The sequence below is a fragment of the Taeniopygia guttata genome, chromosome 3, assembly GCF_048771995.1.
Source record: "Taeniopygia guttata chromosome 3, bTaeGut7.mat, whole genome shotgun sequence".
NCBI classification, from domain to species: domain Eukaryota; kingdom Metazoa; phylum Chordata; class Aves; order Passeriformes; family Estrildidae; genus Taeniopygia; species Taeniopygia guttata.
This window is the reverse complement of record NC_133027.1, coordinates 41,205,597-41,223,479: the sequence shown is the minus strand read 5'-3', so window position 1 is coordinate 41,223,479 and position 17,883 is coordinate 41,205,597. Positions and strand designations below refer to the sequence as shown.

At 36.4% G+C, this 17,883-nt stretch overlaps 1 protein-coding gene across 36 annotated transcripts in view; it reads right to left on the bottom strand.

Moving 5' to 3' along the window:
• LOC140683684 (uncharacterized) overlaps positions 1–17,883 on the bottom strand; it is a 545,997-nt gene that overhangs the window by 358,385 nt on the left and 169,729 nt on the right. For 17 of the 36 annotated variants that reach the window (XR_012054982.1, XM_072926698.1, XM_072926695.1 and 14 more), the window contains one exon: positions 2,573–2,679. The exons of 7 other annotated variants lie outside the window; for them this stretch is intronic. Coding sequence is in view for 16 of the 29 variants with exons in the window: in XM_072926698.1 (XP_072782799.1) it covers positions 2,573–2,679 (107 nt within the window). In the remaining 13 variants the exon portion in view is untranslated. Of the gene's footprint in view, positions 1–2,572; positions 2,680–6,702; positions 6,749–7,537; positions 11,945–12,448; positions 12,692–13,279; positions 13,339–17,883 lie in introns of those variants that run through there. 12 more of the 36 variants (XR_012054979.1, XR_012054978.1, XR_012054988.1 and 9 more) reach the window with 10 other exon arrangements.

The window sequence follows — 17,883 nt, the reverse complement described above, 5'->3', positions numbered from 1 at the left end:
CTGTTGCTTCCATTTGTTGTGAAAACATCTTAAATATTAACTCATGTAAGAAATATAGTTTTGATTAATATATAGATACATGTGCACATATCTAAATGAAGATACACTTGCATGCACATATAAGCATATATGTGTGGAAAATAGTTTGCTGTGAAAAAAATTCCTTGTTGCCATCTATACCGTGTTTGACTTCAGATTTATTTGCATCACTGGCATAATGCTTACATGAAGAGGCTGAGTCTGAGTCACTAGGAGGACAAAGGTTTTTCATTAAAACCTTGCTGATTAGCCCTAAAAATGACACTGGCGACCTTGGAGGCAGCACTAGTTTTCTTCACTAGAAGCATGGAAGATTTGAAACTGTTAAAGTCCTGATGTGAATATGTACACAGATCTTAGCACTTTGATCTGCTCTACTCTCTTCTGAGTTATTTTTTGGACTATTTTTAAGGAAGATGTATCAGCAGTAAGACCAGTTATAGTACATTTCATCTTGAAATGTTCCTATATAAGACAATATACATGAAAGACATTGAATCACACTTTTATAAAGAGCACTACAAACTTATCAGAAGTTGAATAAAGGACATGTATGTTCATTACTGGCTGTGGTGAATTTCTTTTTGGATCCTATGTGTTTTAAGAGCCCTTTTTTTCCTTTCTGTATGCCTCTCTAACCGGAAACAGGTTTATTAGATGTTGTGGCAACCTTCAGATTATATTCACACAGACAAAGAAGACATTACTTGGTGGCAAAACATTCATGGGTACTGAACAATTATCATTAAGGCAGTCAACATTAAGCACTCAGAAATGGTTAAAACTTCAAACCATTTAGGTAGATATAGGTTATTCATTGTCTAAAAATAAAAGAGGTTTTAAAACTGGTTTTCATCTATCTACAGATTTTTTTTTTAATGAAAGTATTCTGCTTATACATAAGATATCATCAACTCATCCTTAAAAAAGAGATATGTAAAAGTGGAAATGTTAAAGTGTGCTTTAACAAATGATTTTAAATATTACCCAGAATTAAGAATAAATATAAATTAAAACCCCTTAGATATTACATCTATATGTAGCACACGTTTTAACATTCACTCTGTATGAGAGTAATCATGTTTTTATTCATGCAAATGTTCTTGTAGGAAGCACCTGTAGTGAACATGGTGTTGTAATGAGATATGTAGGTCATATCATAGAGAATGACTGCAAAATTTAGCCACTTGATGCACTTGCAGGTGTGAAACATCTCAAAGGCTCTGTTCTGATTAAATGAATTTCAAATTCTGTGACAAGAATTAACATGCCCTGTGCAGGACTGGGTGCTGAACATGCAAAGATATTTATAAATTCCTCTTGATGCTCTTAATATTAGGGTAATCAGTTTGCTCTTTCCTTTCCATTTGTAATATTTATTTAATGTAGTACAAGAGATTGCCTTTTCAATCTATCTCTGTTTCCTTGGCTTAAGGAAAAAAAAACCTAAGATTTTTTTTTAGTACAATGTCCCCTAGTCACCATCTCACAAGATCACTAAATCATGAGGCTCTGGACAGCACAAGGCCAAGAACAGAATTTTGCACATTGTTTGTATAAGGTTCTGTTTTTCATAGTATTTTTCTTTTTTTTTTTCTTTTTTTCTTTTTAATTTTCACACCAAAGTCAACTTTATCTCAGAAGATAGGTTTCAATATCATGCCTGCCTCTGTCACCAACAGACCAACACAGGGATATGCTTCTCATGGCCTCTGCCTTCCATCCTCCAGGACTTACCAGCCCTTCTTCTCCTTGCAGACCAACCACTTGGACCCAGAGCAAGTCCCAAGCTACTGCATTTGTCAGGAAATGCCTTCACTCTTTCTCAGTGCTCCACTTTTCTATATCTTAATCTGACTCCTATAAAGAGTCTAGAGCTACTCAAGTCTGAATGACATTCCTAATGCATCAGTAGTTAGAGCTGAACCATGGCTCAAGGCTTTCCGTATCCCATAGTCAGAAATGAATCTTGGTATCTCTCTCAGAAGAGCCCAGCCTTTATCTGGGCCATCAAGTCAGCCACAAAACCATGCGAGTTAATTGGAAGCATTAAACTGAGGAGGATTCTGAATCAAGCCATGACCGCTATTAGCAACTGAGGGTAAAGGTGGATAATAATTTTTTACTATACATAATGATTGTCTTAAATTTGCACATTAGGCAAATCCTCAGACAGTGCATGGGGTCACCAGAACTCATGCTCTGAGGTTCAACAGTTGCACAAATACACAGGGAGCTTACGTGAACCAGAGAAATGAAACCTGTCCAAGATCCTAAAAGCTCCCAAACCGACATACAGCTTTAATGTGAGCAACTGTAAGATGATTTATTTTTTTTCAGATCAAATACACAAAGTTCTGGATGTAATTCTGTTAAGCAGTTTTACATCTTGCCACTAGGACTTTTATTTTTTTTTCCTCTGTGCTAAGCTTTAATATCCTTTCAAATGCATTAATGTGTCCCTGGAACAGACGCTTAGAGACTCCTGCATGCTTTGAATATTTCCACTTTAAAGAGGGCTTTCAATACTTACTGAGAGTCTATGTAACACCTCACTGGCATCAGAGCTTGTAAAACACTGAGGAAAACAGCTCCTTGCCCAAAACACGTCCAATAAGAAAAATCTTGCTTCAGGTCATCCTACAGGTAAAGAAAAAGAAGAGGTGGGACCATATAAAACATGTCTTGGACATTTATGCAAATATTTGTTTCCCTTTCAGTTGACTCCCATCTCAGAGGTTTGCACTTGAATTTCAGGTGTGAGCAGCTCCTATATGCCAAAGAGAAACTGGAGTAAAACCAGTAAACTCCAACCAGATTATTTCAAAAAGGTCTGTGTTCTTTTTGTCTTTAAATGCTATAATGCAGCTCAATATAATGGTAGGAGTTAATGTATTAGAAGGGTTAATTTCAGACAAACAAGATATGACTTTTAGTTAAAGGTTCAACATGCAATGTCTACACTCCAAGTCTGTGAATAAGCCTGAGTTCTAACAAGCCTTGCATGCTTTCATTTTTATTGTAAAGAATTTCCACATAAAATACCTAAATAAGACTGCATGTTACCACCTTATAATGATTCATATTATTTAGGTACAGGTAGGGCTGAAAAAATGTCACTGTAATACTATTTTTATTAAAAACTATTTGTTTTGTAATTTGATCCTCTGGACATGTCTAAATGCTTAGTTGAGTAACTTCGGTTAGAAGCACCCTGGTGCTTCTCAACTGGGTTGTATCTTGGAAAGACACACTGGGAAGAAATCTTGAAAACTAGTCCTGCATGCAGCAGCAAATATCTTCTAGTGCTCTGATCATATTGCTGTACTAGCATGAAACCACAGAATTACCCCACTCTCTGCATGGATTTCAAGTGCACTTTCAAAATGAGTTCTTTCTTTCCTAGCAGCACTGAAGCTGCTTGGTAAATGCCTTTTACAGATCTATTGATATTCATGCTTTTAAAATAATAACTTTATGGACACTCCAGATAATGAAATAGAGTTCATGAGAAAATGTAACTGACCATTTACTTACTTGTGGGTCTGAGGAGGGCTTTGCACAGAAGCTGACAAAATGAAAATGTGGTGTGCAGGAAGGATGTGAGGATTGATTTGCTGTGCAAACCTGATGAAACTCAATGGGGAATTTTTTAGTTTGATGAAAACAAAAAATTAAAGCTAAGAATAACAAACAAAATTATAGTAGTATAACTAAACCACAAAACCACCACAGCATGTAAGCTTAAGTGCAATAAGAGACATGTCATCTCTTTAAGTTAAATAAACCCCTCCCCCCCCAAAAAAAGTGCATGCAGACTCTGAGTTGCAAAATCTGGTTTTTCTAAAGGATAGGACATTTTAAGAAGTTTTGTAAAGTGCATCTAAATGGGCACTAGCACATGGCATGAGGAACAAAGAGAAGAAATTTGAGCTGTGCATGCACTTGCAGGGCTAGGAACCTACTGAGATCACATGGATGCTGTGGGACAGCTTCCACAACTGCAGTGCTGCAATAGGTGGACACCAGACCTTCAGGAGGGATGGGCTAGGATGGAAAGGAGGAAGAATTTGCCTGTATATGAAAGCAGCAGAGATGCCTGGAGCTCTGCCTAGGGGTGAATGATGAGCCAGATGAGACTTTGTGGGTCAAGAGTAGTGTGCAAGCAGACATAAGCAATGTTGCAGTGAGTGTATTGCCCTCACTACAGTGCAGTGTATTTTGATGAACCCCTTCAGGTATCTATGACTGAAGAGAGGTGCACAGGATTTTGCATTCTATGCTTACCACAGAATTATGCTTAAAGTGAGGACTCTACAGAAAAGTGCTGAAGACAAAAACTTCTTATTAATAGTTTGTGCTGTGTCAGAAGCAAGTCAGAGGAGCTTGCAGTTATTAAAGATAAAGTAACACTAGAAAGGAAGAACAGAGCTGGAAGTTTGCAGCTCTTGTATTTTTCCAATAAGTCAATGTATTAAGGAAATGTAGCTATACATTTCCTACAGAAAAACATTTTTTTCTATAAGTTAAATTATGTTCCATGTTTTCTGGTAACATCTATTTTAAGCTACACTGTACTCTAAAGGAAAGATTTTAGAATGGTCTAAATTAGTCTATGGTGATTACCCACATTGTGCAACTTACTACTGTTTTATTAATGCAAGATTAAAGATAATACTTTACTGGAAGAGATAACAGCAGAATTAACCTCTATTTACCTTGACATAATAAAGATTTAATAAAACATGGGAAAATGTCAATGAACAGCATAATTATTCTAACATGAAATTTAAATGTAACTTAATTCTGTATTCTGCATATTTAATGCTTTAAGATTAGTCATCATTGTTCTTTTCTCCCTCTTACAATGCATACTTAAAAATATTTCAAGCAGACTCAGCCAACTTGCTTATTAAATGTATACTAATTTATTTTAAGTTTCAGATGCATTAAACCTAAAACTCTTTTTTTTTTACCCCTGCAACCAACACATAGCTCCATATCTCACCCTTGTCCAAATTTTTTACTATTGAATCAAAGAGGATCCTTGCAGTTTTATTATATCAGACAGGCATCAAAGGGGCAGAACACATAGGATTGAAAAATAACACAGCTGCACTTTGCAATGGGGTGTTCTGTATCTGGCCGTGTTTTGTTGTTCATGTAATACTTTTCAATAAACAAAGATGTCAATCAACTTTCTTTGCAGCACATCACATTTCAGATTTAAACCACTTCAGACACAGAGCTGCCCCAAGCTCACACATTTAACAGATAAAAATTCAGCTTTCTGTCAAGGCAGAATACAGTATTGATTGTAGACTGTATTTAGGCTGGTGTCTGTTGGAGCTATATTACTTTCAAACTCATACAAAGTCCACTATGGATATATAACACAAAAAAATGTTTCTTTTCTAGTGTAATTTTTTTAAACTTTCTACATTGATTAGTGGCAACTTCTAAATAAATGACAAAAAAAAAAAAAAAAAGCAGTCAGGGTTAGAATCTATCCAGAAATCAGTGATGGGGGAAGTTACAAAAACACGATAGTAATCATGAAAACTTTGATCACTTGATTTGATTCTAGTGCTTTGCAAATTAGCATAATTATTCAAACATGCTTCATTAAAAATCACGACTGTACAAGTCCTTCAGTTTAATGATCCAAGAACATACAGAATGAGCTAAGCTTTAAATAAATACATCAACTTTGTACTAGATGGCCATGTCAGAGACTGGCAGGTTATTTATTTTAAATAAAATACTGAATGCTCTCTTGTTCCTTGCACAGTTTAGGAGACTGATGACTTGCTAAAGGTGCAGCATGTTAGCTAATATATTTTACTGCTTATCCTCACATCCACCTGTACTTCTCCTGGGATCCCATAAGGTTGGATATCATGTCACTCCTAAGGTACTGGGAGATTGCCATAAAATCCCAGTAAATCCCCAACTAATTACACTTGAACTGTAGGTGTCACAGTAGATTTTGACCTTTAAAGTTTGGCAGAAGTTTGACAGTCGTTGAGCTGGACCCACACTCTGCAATACTTTTTCTGTCAAAATTTAAAGGAATGAATAGGCTGCAAAATTAAATATGCATTAAAAAGTAAACAAAATACCCTGCTTATTAATATATAATGTCCCAGAAAAATCAAAGAAATACACTTATCCATGGCAACCAAAATCCTTGAGAATGTGCTGACATTCTCCTAAATCTGTAGCTGACAAAACACCAGTTGGCATCATAGGAGGGTTAAGAGAAACTTAACAAATTTGACAGAGGAAAGGGAAAACAAAATCCAAGTTAAGTTGTCACTCTCTGCTTAATTTCATATATACATATATCTTGAGACATAGCAGGGCAGCTCTTGCGAGTCAGGTTCCTGTTAGTTACTCTTTATGTGGCTGTTTATTTTAGGAGTTTGCTTTTCTAAGTGTTGGGTAACTGATTACCAACATTTTATTCACCCACAACAATTATCTCTGCAGTAAAGTAACATTTTACAGCCCCACTTCTACGAAAATCAAACAAAACAACCCTCCCCCCAAAAAAATTCCAACCAACAACAGCAACAACAAAACCCACAACTGATTGCCAAGAAAAATTCTGCATAAAATATCTGCCTGCTGGCTTTCCAGCCACGATTGCAAATGTCTTACTGTCCAGACTGTGAACATCCCAGCTGTCATCCAGGGACCTTCAAAACTGAAACAAAATCATGTGTCAGCAATAGTAATAGCTGGCAGAGAAACCTTTGTGGAATCATGGAATTGTAGAATGGTTTGGAATTGTAGAATGGTAAGGGTACCTTGAAGATCATCAACTTCAAACCCCCCTCCTGTGGGCAGGGACACCTTCAACTAGACCAGGTTGTTCAGCTCCACCACATCCAATTTGGCCTTTTTATTTTAAAAATTTAAACAGAAATCGGCAAGTAAGGAAATTAAGGATATTAACACTTTTTACATTTAAAAAGTTGGCCTTATGGGTCCAGAAACATTGATTTAAATGAAAATACTAAAATGCTTTTGAAGAAAAAGGGGATGACTTCTGAGGGGGTTAATTATTTCTTTTATTTGCCTGCAAATCATTATGTTTCTGAAAATTCTATATGGATTTTTTTCATACAATTTTGAATTAAACTTGTCTTAATCCAGATTTGAATCTTGGTGACAGATTATTAAAGTAATGTTTTTCATACTGACTACATGTTATTATTATTTGCAGAGAGGCAGTTTTTTGAAAACTCTTGAACTAAATGTTTTCTTCAACAAGGATTTTGTAGTTTAGGTGGAAAAAAGACACAGTAGGTTACTGTAAACTCATAAATTGTGTAAGAAACAGGAGCCTACAAATAATCATGCATACTCTACTATAGTTTTTTTTGGTCCTTAGGGAAAATTTCATCTTAATCAGGTCACTAATAAAAATAATTGGAGAATAAAAGGTTGAGTTTACTTTGTTTTATAAAGACAAGGTAAAAACAATTAAAAGTTACAAATAAGGGAAATTAATTTCAAATGAAAGGTCAAAAATAAGAAAGAACATCTCTAAAATTATTTAACTGTTATGGGCTAGTTATGCTAATTATTTTACAAATCCACCTACCCTGTGGGTTTGGTCACAAGAATTTACTGCACAAGACAGGACTGGCATTCTCTGGAGAGATCCCGGTGCTATGCACACTCTCCTTTTTTTAAAGCAGGCTACCCCAGCTCTCTCCCTCCCATTGGAATGTGCAAAATAATAAGAAATGAAAATCTTGATTACATTTCTTTCCTCCTCCATGCTGTAATTTCCAATCCCTTCTTTTCCTGGCCTCAAGAATGATCAAGCACAAAAACAGCACATGGTAATGCAGAGGATTAGAGCATTTCCCACCACCCTGCCCCAACCCAATTAACCTCTTTTAATTAATATTTCTGCTGTGTTGCTTAATTTGCACTTCTTGTTCTGGCTTTTCATGGCTTCTTTTCCTCACATTTTGAAGACATGCAGGTAAAATTTTTCAGTAACAGTCTTTGAAAACCAATTCTTTTGTAATAATAATTTTGAGATTATAATGGTTACTCTACCATGAATTTAGTGTAAAGACACACATGACATAATCAATGCAGAAATTCACAATGAAGTGTTTAAATTCAGTGGCATGCACCCATACATTCAGTTTATTTAGGGAGATCCTTTTGAGAACACTATCACAGGACTACAAAAGAAAAGAAAAAGCCTCTATAAAATTTTAAAGTCTTTCTATCATAGAAATACGAGAGGTTTTTCAGTTTTAGTTTTTGGGCAACCTTTTCCTACTGACTCGCAATAATAATTTTTTTCTGGTGATCACAGGGACAACATTTTTGTTCATGTGAGAACCCTAGATCAAATGATAGCTGAGAGACTATTTTAAATTTATGTAACCTCAATTTTCAGCCCACAGGTCATTCAAGCTCAACATTTCATTAAGGAAATGCTGTCGATATTTCCCTGATATTGCCACAGGTTGACATATGGCATTATTCCAGTGTAAGATTTTCACACATTAGTGACTGGAAAATCAAGAATATTCCCCAAGACAACTGAGGTATGATTAATTCTCTAATAGTATTTCTGTAGCAGTTTGAGAGGAAGAGAGGGATCTTCTAGGGATGAAAGAAAGTGGAAACATTAGGAAGAAGACAGCCTTGGCTTCTTGCCTGGAGCACTGACTTGGCCAGCTGCCCCATATGACAACCTTTGCCATCCTGAAGCCCAAATAAGATGCCAGCAGCAAGGCAACAGCTTGTAATGTACCTTGAGCAGAAATAATGGCAACATTATTCCATGAAAGCATCCGCAAAAAAGAGGAGTTAGTGCTGAGGGTAAAATAAAGGTGAACGTGTTCTATCTGTTGGGTTAGGGATGAGATTCTATCACCATTTTTGAAGGTTAAAGCAAAGTTAGGGGGAAAAATTGTGCTGAAGATTTGATAGAGGAAGCAGATGCTCAGGGATGTCCTTCGCTAAGTTGAGTATTAAGGCCAACTTTCACATGTATGAAATTAAGAAAGCTGGACAGATTTGGCAGCTGAAAAGGTCCAGGTCTGGTCCTCATCCGGTATGCATGGACATCTTAGCAAAGGGGAAACAGTTGTCAGTGAGATTGTCATTGCTGAGATACCCAAAGCTTTCAATCTAGAGTATCTATTTCTGTTCTAAAGTAACTGCCTTTTAATAGACTAAAACACATCAAATGCACATGAACTGGCAGGCTGAAGAACAATTAAACCACTTTCAGGACTGATCTTTGCAAAAAAGCCCTCACTTGTTTCTCATTTTCCCACATTGTTTTGTATTTTTGAGACATCTACAATGAAAGAGTTAAATGGCTAAAACAATCTAAACACAAAATTTGCAAAATCATTTTCTTGCTGGCTAAGCATGTATCAAGGAGCATCACTGATGAAAAGCAACAGTTGCTTTTTAAGCCCTAAAATTTGTAATGGAATTTGTAATGAGCTGAAATTTGTGATGGGAATGCTGACAAGGCCACTAACCAGCGCAGATTTAGCAGTGCTGCTACAATGAACAAAGTAAAACAGTACTAGTCTTGCACACAAATTAGACTGTCTAATGCACAAAAGTCCACTGTCTCCTTCTCACATGAACTTCATTATCAGAAAGTTGGTTTGGATTGCAAAGCATAGAAATGATGAAAATGAATGTGAAAGACAGCCCATCCAACACATTAATTTCCAGTTTCAGGGAGACAGGATGTGCACAGCTAGACAGACAGACACAGAGAAAGGAGTCCTAGTATTATAAATACACAGCATATATTTAACTCATCACATCTCTTATGCTATTTTTCAGTTGTGGGCAATGTTGTATAGGCAATGTTTTTAAACCCCTGTGTATTGATATATGAGTTTCTCTTACTGCATATTACCCTTGCTGCAGAACAAATCTTTGCTCATGATGGGAAGTACAGCTTAGTTCCTTTCCATAGTGTTTTTTCCATTCATTGTGGGCTCAAGATTGCTGAGCCAGTGCAAGAGCAGAAACCAACACCTTTCAATGCAGAATATTGACAAAGAGACGGAATGGAAACCCAGCTCTTTGTAAGTGGAAAATCTTGCTCTAGAAAAGAAGGTGTGTTGTGGTTTAACCACAGCTACGTCCCACACAGCTGCTCACTCACTCCCACTGCAGCAGGGAGGAGGAGACAATCAGAAGAATAGAAGTAAGAAAACCCTTGTTTTGACCGGAAAACAGTTTGATGGATAAATTGTTATACACACAAGCCATGCACACAAGCACTACAAAAAAGGGAATTTGTCCACTGCTTCCCACAGGCAGGCAGGTGTTCAACCATTCCCAGGAAATCAGGGCTCCACTACGCTCAGTGGTGACTTGGGATGACAAATGCCACCACTCTCATCCTCCCCCTTCCTTCTTCTTCCCTCAGCTTTATATGCTGAGCATGATGCCTTATGGAGTGGAATGTCTCTTTGGTCAGTGGGGGTCAGCTGCCGCAGCCGTGTCGCCTCCCAGCTTTGTGACCCCCAGTCTATTCCCTGTTGGACTGAAGTGAGAAGCAGAAAATGCCTTGACTTCCATGCAAGCACTGATCAGCAGTAATGAAAACATCCCTGCATTAACAACACTGTTTTCAGTACAAATCCAAAACATAGCCCACACTAGCTACTGTGAAGAAAATTGACACTATCCAGCCAAAACCAGTGCGATGGAGGATCAGCCGTTACAAACCTTAAGGTCTGGTGAAAATAAAAGCTCTTCTAAGTGCTTCTTGCCAGTAATGAAGCAAACCAGAAAGAGACGCACATTAAGGGACACAAATCATCTCATGGCATATAATGGATATGCCAAATTTCAGAAGTAGCTTTTGAATGAGAAGAGTTGAAAAATTTGTCCCAGAGGCTCAATTGCACATCAAGTGCAAGGCCATCCTCTCTCCTCACCAATCTGCCAGTGCTTGAAAAGAAGAGGCTTGCAATGTGTTCCCAGCTATGCTGGGTCACAGCATGATGGGACATCAGAACTTCATGAGAAGAACCTTGCAGAAACTGCACACATGTGACATACACCAAGGGCAGAAACATATTCTCAAGAGTCAGGGAAAAAGTGATCCTTATGCTCTAAAAGCCGGTGCAGCTTTGTTTGTCTCTTGAATGATGCTATTCTGGGTGCATTTAAACCAAAAAAGATCAGTAAAACTGGGATTTGACTAAATTAAAATTTGCAGTGCATATACAAATACAATTAATACCTCAATACGTAATTCCATTGAAGTTGTATGAATTTTACCAATATATTCCTCAATAATTATTTTTTCTGTGCAATGACTGAGTGGATTCGAAACATTTTGTTCCTTCTAGATGAGCACCCAGGGTATATATATCCTCTTTGAGGTTAGAGGCCTAGCTGTCTCATCAAAACAGCATTTTTCATGGTATCTGCTTGTACTTCCCAGCAATGTTCTGATATAATAAAAGTATAGCTTTTTTGTCATAGCACTTATTCATCCAAATTCAATTCAATACATACACATTGCTGACAATAACAGAGATCAGAGGAAAAGATTGCCCAACAATATTCCTATTTGTCAAAGGAGATGCTCTTTCTTTTTTTAAAAAATTAAAAATGCATTTTAATTTCTTTTTTCTCATTTTGATCACCATCAGAAATGATAACCAAGACAGAAGCAATAGCATCAAAATTCAGGTTTGGTCTGAGCCCATATTCAAAGTTTTGAGATACTTCAGGATGATAATTTCAGGATTTTGATTTCGATCCTTGCAGAAATGAAGTCTCATCACATCGTGCAGATGTAGGAATATGGCCAAACTCCACACCACGCAGGTCTTTTACATTCAGGGTGATTGGGCGGATCCACAACCACAAATTTCTGTAAAATTGCATGTAACTCCATGGTCAGTGTGATAGTGTAACTGAATAATGCTCACAACTGATGCTGACTAGTAACCAAACTGTATTCAGCTTTTCAGATCAACAGAAAGGTTTCAGGATCTGAGCTATACTGAAAAGAAGAGCATCCAACCAATCTATAAACTTCCTATTGGTCTTTAAAGCAGAAAACATCATGAGTGGGTTGTTAGATGAATTTAGCAGCAGGGAAGCCTGCAGCTCATCAGCTTTCTCTTCCTCAAAAGTACTTATTGCAGTCAAGAGGAATTATTGCTGGGGTTCTCCAAGCATGGTGATGTTTTTGTTATAATAAAAAACTGAACAATGCAATTGCACCCCCCACAATTATCCTTTTTGTTTCTCCATTGCAATGATGTACTCTTTATGATGTGCAAGATTTATACTTTGATTGCCATACTACAATGCATGGAAAGAGAGCAACAAAATAATGACTAGTATTGCTTGCCAGATGGACAAAGCAAACCTGAGCAAGGCACACAGACTGGATGAACTGCTTTTCTTCACATACTTGCTTCTCACATTCTTCATGGAAACAGCTTTCCACGTAGAAGCTTGTTCATTTATTTATGATGACCACAAAGTCTTCATCACAAATTCACATTTTTCTTCGAAAGAAAAAGACTTTTGCAGAAATGCTGGCCATGCTGTCATCAACAGGACCCTTCTCTTTGGCTCAGCAGTTTCACAAGATTTTTCTCAATAAGCTCTAAAAAAAGAAAGAGGCCTGAATGAAATCTGAAGACAAAGTTTTGAGAAGTCCTATCCTGCATATGAGCACATCTAGGTGTTGATGATCTATGACCCTATAAGAAAATGCTGCTGTTTCCTTACAATCATTGAGGATCTTCAATCAAGCTTGGAAGAAAAAATTCTTAGGCTCTGCTGGGCATCTCTCTCTCATTCCTAGCCACTATGTGGAGTAGAAGGAGAGATTCCACCAGTGCCTGCACACCACCAGCAATGTTAGTGTATACAATCGGGTTTTAACTTGTTAGTAACTATTGTCACAGTCAGTCTTCCCTAAACAACCAGCAGGAAATATCTGGCTATCAGCACTGCTGAACAGCACCAGAAAGTAATGAATTGACATAATGATCTACAATGGAAGGAAAATGGCTGTATCTATATCTACATGAAAAAGAGAAACAGAAGTGTGACATTTCAAAATTTAAATATTCCTTCATTTTTTTTATTATGAAATATCTGAGAAAGGTAGACAAGAAAAGCAACTTTTAAGGCAAATCCAAAAATGGTCATTTCAGCAGAAACAATTGACAGTACAAGAAATACTCACACTTCACCTCACTGTTGATTTGATTCTTGAATGTGCTTGGTGTGTAAAATAATGCAAGCCTATAATAACAGAAGACAGGTAATAAGATTTCCATTTTCTGTTTTGCTACTCCCTGGCTGGAAGACCAAAAAGATATTACCGACCTCTAGATATTTTTTTTATTTACAACCTACAAAACAGATACAATAGAACAGAATCCAACTGTGACATTTAATTAATATTTGTAAAGCAATAGGACATCAGTAGACAATAAGAATTATATATTTGCCAAGTGCACATTTTGTTCCCCACAAAATACATCTGTCAATATTTGAAGGAAATGCAAGATGTCTTTTATTCTGCTCTTGAAATGAACCTATTTCCCTTTATAAAATGTGTTCCATTTTATAGCAATCTTCAAAGATTGGTTCCCCCTATCTTCTTGCTGATTAATGCCTGAAAAACGCTTCTGTGTTTAAAAAAGTGGCACAAATGGGGTGAGGACTGCCCCAAAAAGAATTACTTGACAGGCATGTTATTCACATGATACTGATAAAGCCCAATGTTGTTTTCCTTGGGGTAAAAGGGGCTTCTTCCCTTACCATATAAATAGCATAAAATATGCAAATAAATCTTGCATTCAACAAGTCAAATATTCTGCATGTTTAATTTACAAGTTAACAAAATTTAAACCATTTTAAGAGCTACAAACCTACCATAAAATAAAAGACATAGCACATGACAGAAGCTGTACTTTTGTTCATTGATAAATTATCTTCTAGAATTCACATTAACAACCACATTACTGAAGTGCTCTCTAGCCCTCCAGTGTTACAGTTCAAGGTAATATGTGACAGATTTGAACATTCTTAAGGAAGAAAATCTCCAGAGTGTGTAGATGGCAGCTTTGCTCTCTGGGAGATTACAGTGGCTTTTATATCTGTTACAAACCTGCAGTTACACTGATAACTTCAAAAGTGGAATATTATATATCATGCTAAAATTCTCCACCAGCCCATTATGTCCTTTCTTTGTTTCTTTTGTGCTTGCATTTTTTTTTCTGCCTTTTTATTCTTTTTTTTTTTTCTTCATTTAGCTATTGCTGGCTTGCCAGAGATCTTGAACTTGAGAAAGGTTAGACATCACAATGCTGAAGCAGTTTGTGAGCATCAGCAGATTTAGCTTGTAATTTCATTGATCTATGTGGGCTTGCTGTTTGCAAACCAGCTGCTGCACTGTTTCCCCACAGCTACTGATCTGAGTAGCATTGATTTTTTCCCTTACATTAACATAGCATTACTTCTTTAATGGGCATTAAATGACTGGATGTAAATACAAACAGGGCTTCAACAACAAAAGAGGAAAAGAAAGCATTGGTTCTTTTTATTTAAAGAACTCTATTAATATTTTTCTGGAAAAAAAAAATTAAAAGCATGAGTTATTGATCAAGATAAATGCTATTTTTAGTGTTATGATTTCCACACATTTCTTTTGCCAAGAAATAATCCTTTTTCCTTACTGTGTTTACTCATAGTCCAAAATGTTGCATTTATAAAGATTGCCTTTTTGGTTCAGTAAAAATGGTAACATAGATTTTTTAAAATAATCATCATAGAAAGCAACACAAATACTCTTCATTGTGCTTATTCTAAAACTGGATGAACCCATTTCGGTATTGAAGGAGATATCATCTCTTAACATTCACTATTTAACTATTTTAAAAAAATGAAAGGACTTCAGTTTAGACAGAGTGGATGTGAAATCTGCAGCACACCATGAACTGAATATCTCATGTATAATACACTTAATATAAGGTCATAGTCTTCCCATATGCTACTTTAGTCCTTTAGTGGGTGGTGTTTTAAAGAATCTTACAGATTCAAAATTCAATGCAGTGTAGAAAAGACAGTAGGGAAAAAAGTAAAGCCAATGATAAAACTCTGACCAAACTCAAACTCCAACCCACAGAGCCAGTTTGCTCTGAATTAACCCAATCAGCCAAGGGTTCCTGACCATCTTTAGAAGTAGGTGACAGCCAGCAGAGATACCAGGATATGTTGTTGCTACTGACACTTCCTGAAGAAAAGACAGGATTGAGAGTGCTGGGAAGGAGCAGGCAAAAACTCCGAAAGAACACCAGCGGTGGGTTACAGCCTTCTGGGCTGCAGATAGCAGTGGGCAGCAGTTTCAGTGCTGTAATTAAGAGTGCCTCAAAAACACAGACAGTCCAGTAAGATCTAACAAGAATGGGATTTACTTTTAAGTATTTATGAAGGAGAATTTTTATATTTTATGATAAACACAGCTCTTGTTCTAGCCATGCAGCCTGATTGCCCTGAGGAAAAGGTCCAGTGAACTGGCAGATGGGAATTCCTCATTCTTGTGTAACTCTGTCTAGTCCTATACCTAGAGAGAGCAAATCATTCCACATGGCTGCTGCAGGGATATCTATTGTATCCTTACTCAGAGAGCAGATAAATTATTTTCGGTAGAATATAATGATGTAAAGTATGGTGCTGGAACTGAAAATAACCCATGAAATGAGTACCAAAATATATACTTATCCAAGGTAAAATATATGTGTTGTCAATCTAACCAATCTCTCCTCACCTCACAATCTTCTTGACTTGACTAGCTAATGTTATGCCAGTTTTAGCAGATATAATTTCCAAATCATTAAAAATTATATTAAGTAACGTTGGTGTGAATCCTTAGAGCATCCTGATATTAACCTCTACACTTATAGGCAAAGACTTTCAGTGCAAGTTTTTCTCCATCATTTACTCAGTTTTTATTCTGCTGTGAGATTTTGCCCCTTACCTCAGTTATGTCTTCCCCTTCATAGTCTTGTATGAAGGATCATATCAGGAATTTTTTGAAAATCCAAATAAATTATGTTCACTAGGTCACCCTTATCTTCTAATTTATTAACTTTTCCAAGGCACTTTAACAAGTTAGAGAAGTATGCTTTCCCTCTACCAGCGTTGTGCAGGTGTGACCCTATTAGGTTATACTTATCCCTATGCTGAACTATTCTATCCTTAATTAGACTCTCAATCAGTTTCCCCAGAAGCAAGGTGGAGTTCAATGTTCTTAATTTCCAGGATCTCTTTTTGATCCTGTTTTAACAACAGAAACCATATTAGAAATTTTCCAGCCATCATTGATCTATATCATATCTTCCTGCAAGTGTCTCTTCTATTCTGATGTATAGTCTGCTATCCGCATCAAATTATTTTCCATTTTTATATGAGTCTACCAAATTACTCAGCACTTGCCTTGAAAAAAACTAAAAATTTTGCTAGTGCTGCTCTACCTCTAATATATTTAGCAAAATATATAATAAAGAACAAGGTGGAATTCTATACAACTATTGAATTCCTTTTCCAGGGTGAGTATGTAAATATAGTTTTAGTTTGATATTTTTTGTTGGTTTTAATTATTTTCCCCCTCCAATTACTCAGATGAACAACTTCACTTCTTTCTTCAAAGTCATAAAATCAGTTTTGCAGTTTGGGGGGATTTGGGGGTTTTATTTTTGTGGATAGACATGGACCATCAATCTCAATGGATTATCTTCTAGCTTAGCTTTGAGCATTCTTCTTGGACAAAGAGTGGAAAGGAAGGATCAAATCCAAACACCACCATACATAACTGGTCACACTCACCAACAATATCCAATACCAGGAATTGTTAAAATTGGATTTCATATGAATCTGACAAATGACAAAATGAAAGAGATTGTGAAAAGGTATAAATTTGTATTCTGGCCTTGTAGGAGATGTTCTCGGTCTATGCTTTAGGTACACAGGTCTTAATGATCAGGAAATATTGTTGAACACGATTTTTAGTGAAAAAGTATTGAAAATTCCCACTGAAATGTGTACATGGCTAAGTAAAGGTCAGTAAGCTATTGAGTAAACCTGAAGTGCTAACATTAGAGGATTAAAAACTAAGAATTTTCAGCATTCAGTGAAGTCAGTGGATTTTCCTCAAGAATTTGAGACTTACTGTCTCTAGGAGTCAGATCTGAGTCGGAATGGATGAGAAAATTGAAAAGGAACTTCTAGTGAAAATTATGGGTTTGGTTATGAGCCAATATAAAGCCAATATAAAGTCACCAAGTATGAAAGCCCAGGTTTCAAACTATGCCTCACTTCTACAACAAAACCCAAAGCACATTATCTTCACCTGGGCTTGAATTTCATTACAAAAACATCACATTGCTCTAACTGTAATTATTAAGCCACATTACTGCTGCCTTTGTTTTCCCTTCAGATAGAAGTTTCAGTTTCATCTTGTGTTCAGAGATTCTATGTGCTGCACTGTTAAGCACAGATTTCTGCTTAAATTATAATTCTATCAGCTTTAACATATGAAAATAGAACACATTTTAATGTGTGTGTTGAACATTAAATCATTTTTGCTTCAGGGAAACTTTAGTAAACACTAACTGTCATAAATTATAATGACACAAAATTAAAATAATAGAAAATAGTCTGTAACAACAGCTTTTCTAATCATGTTAACAGAAGTTCAGCTCTGCATCTTCTAACTATTCCTTTACAGAAAGCAGGAAGGTTGAGTAAGAAAAGCTCAGGTACACAATTCTACACCATTGAACA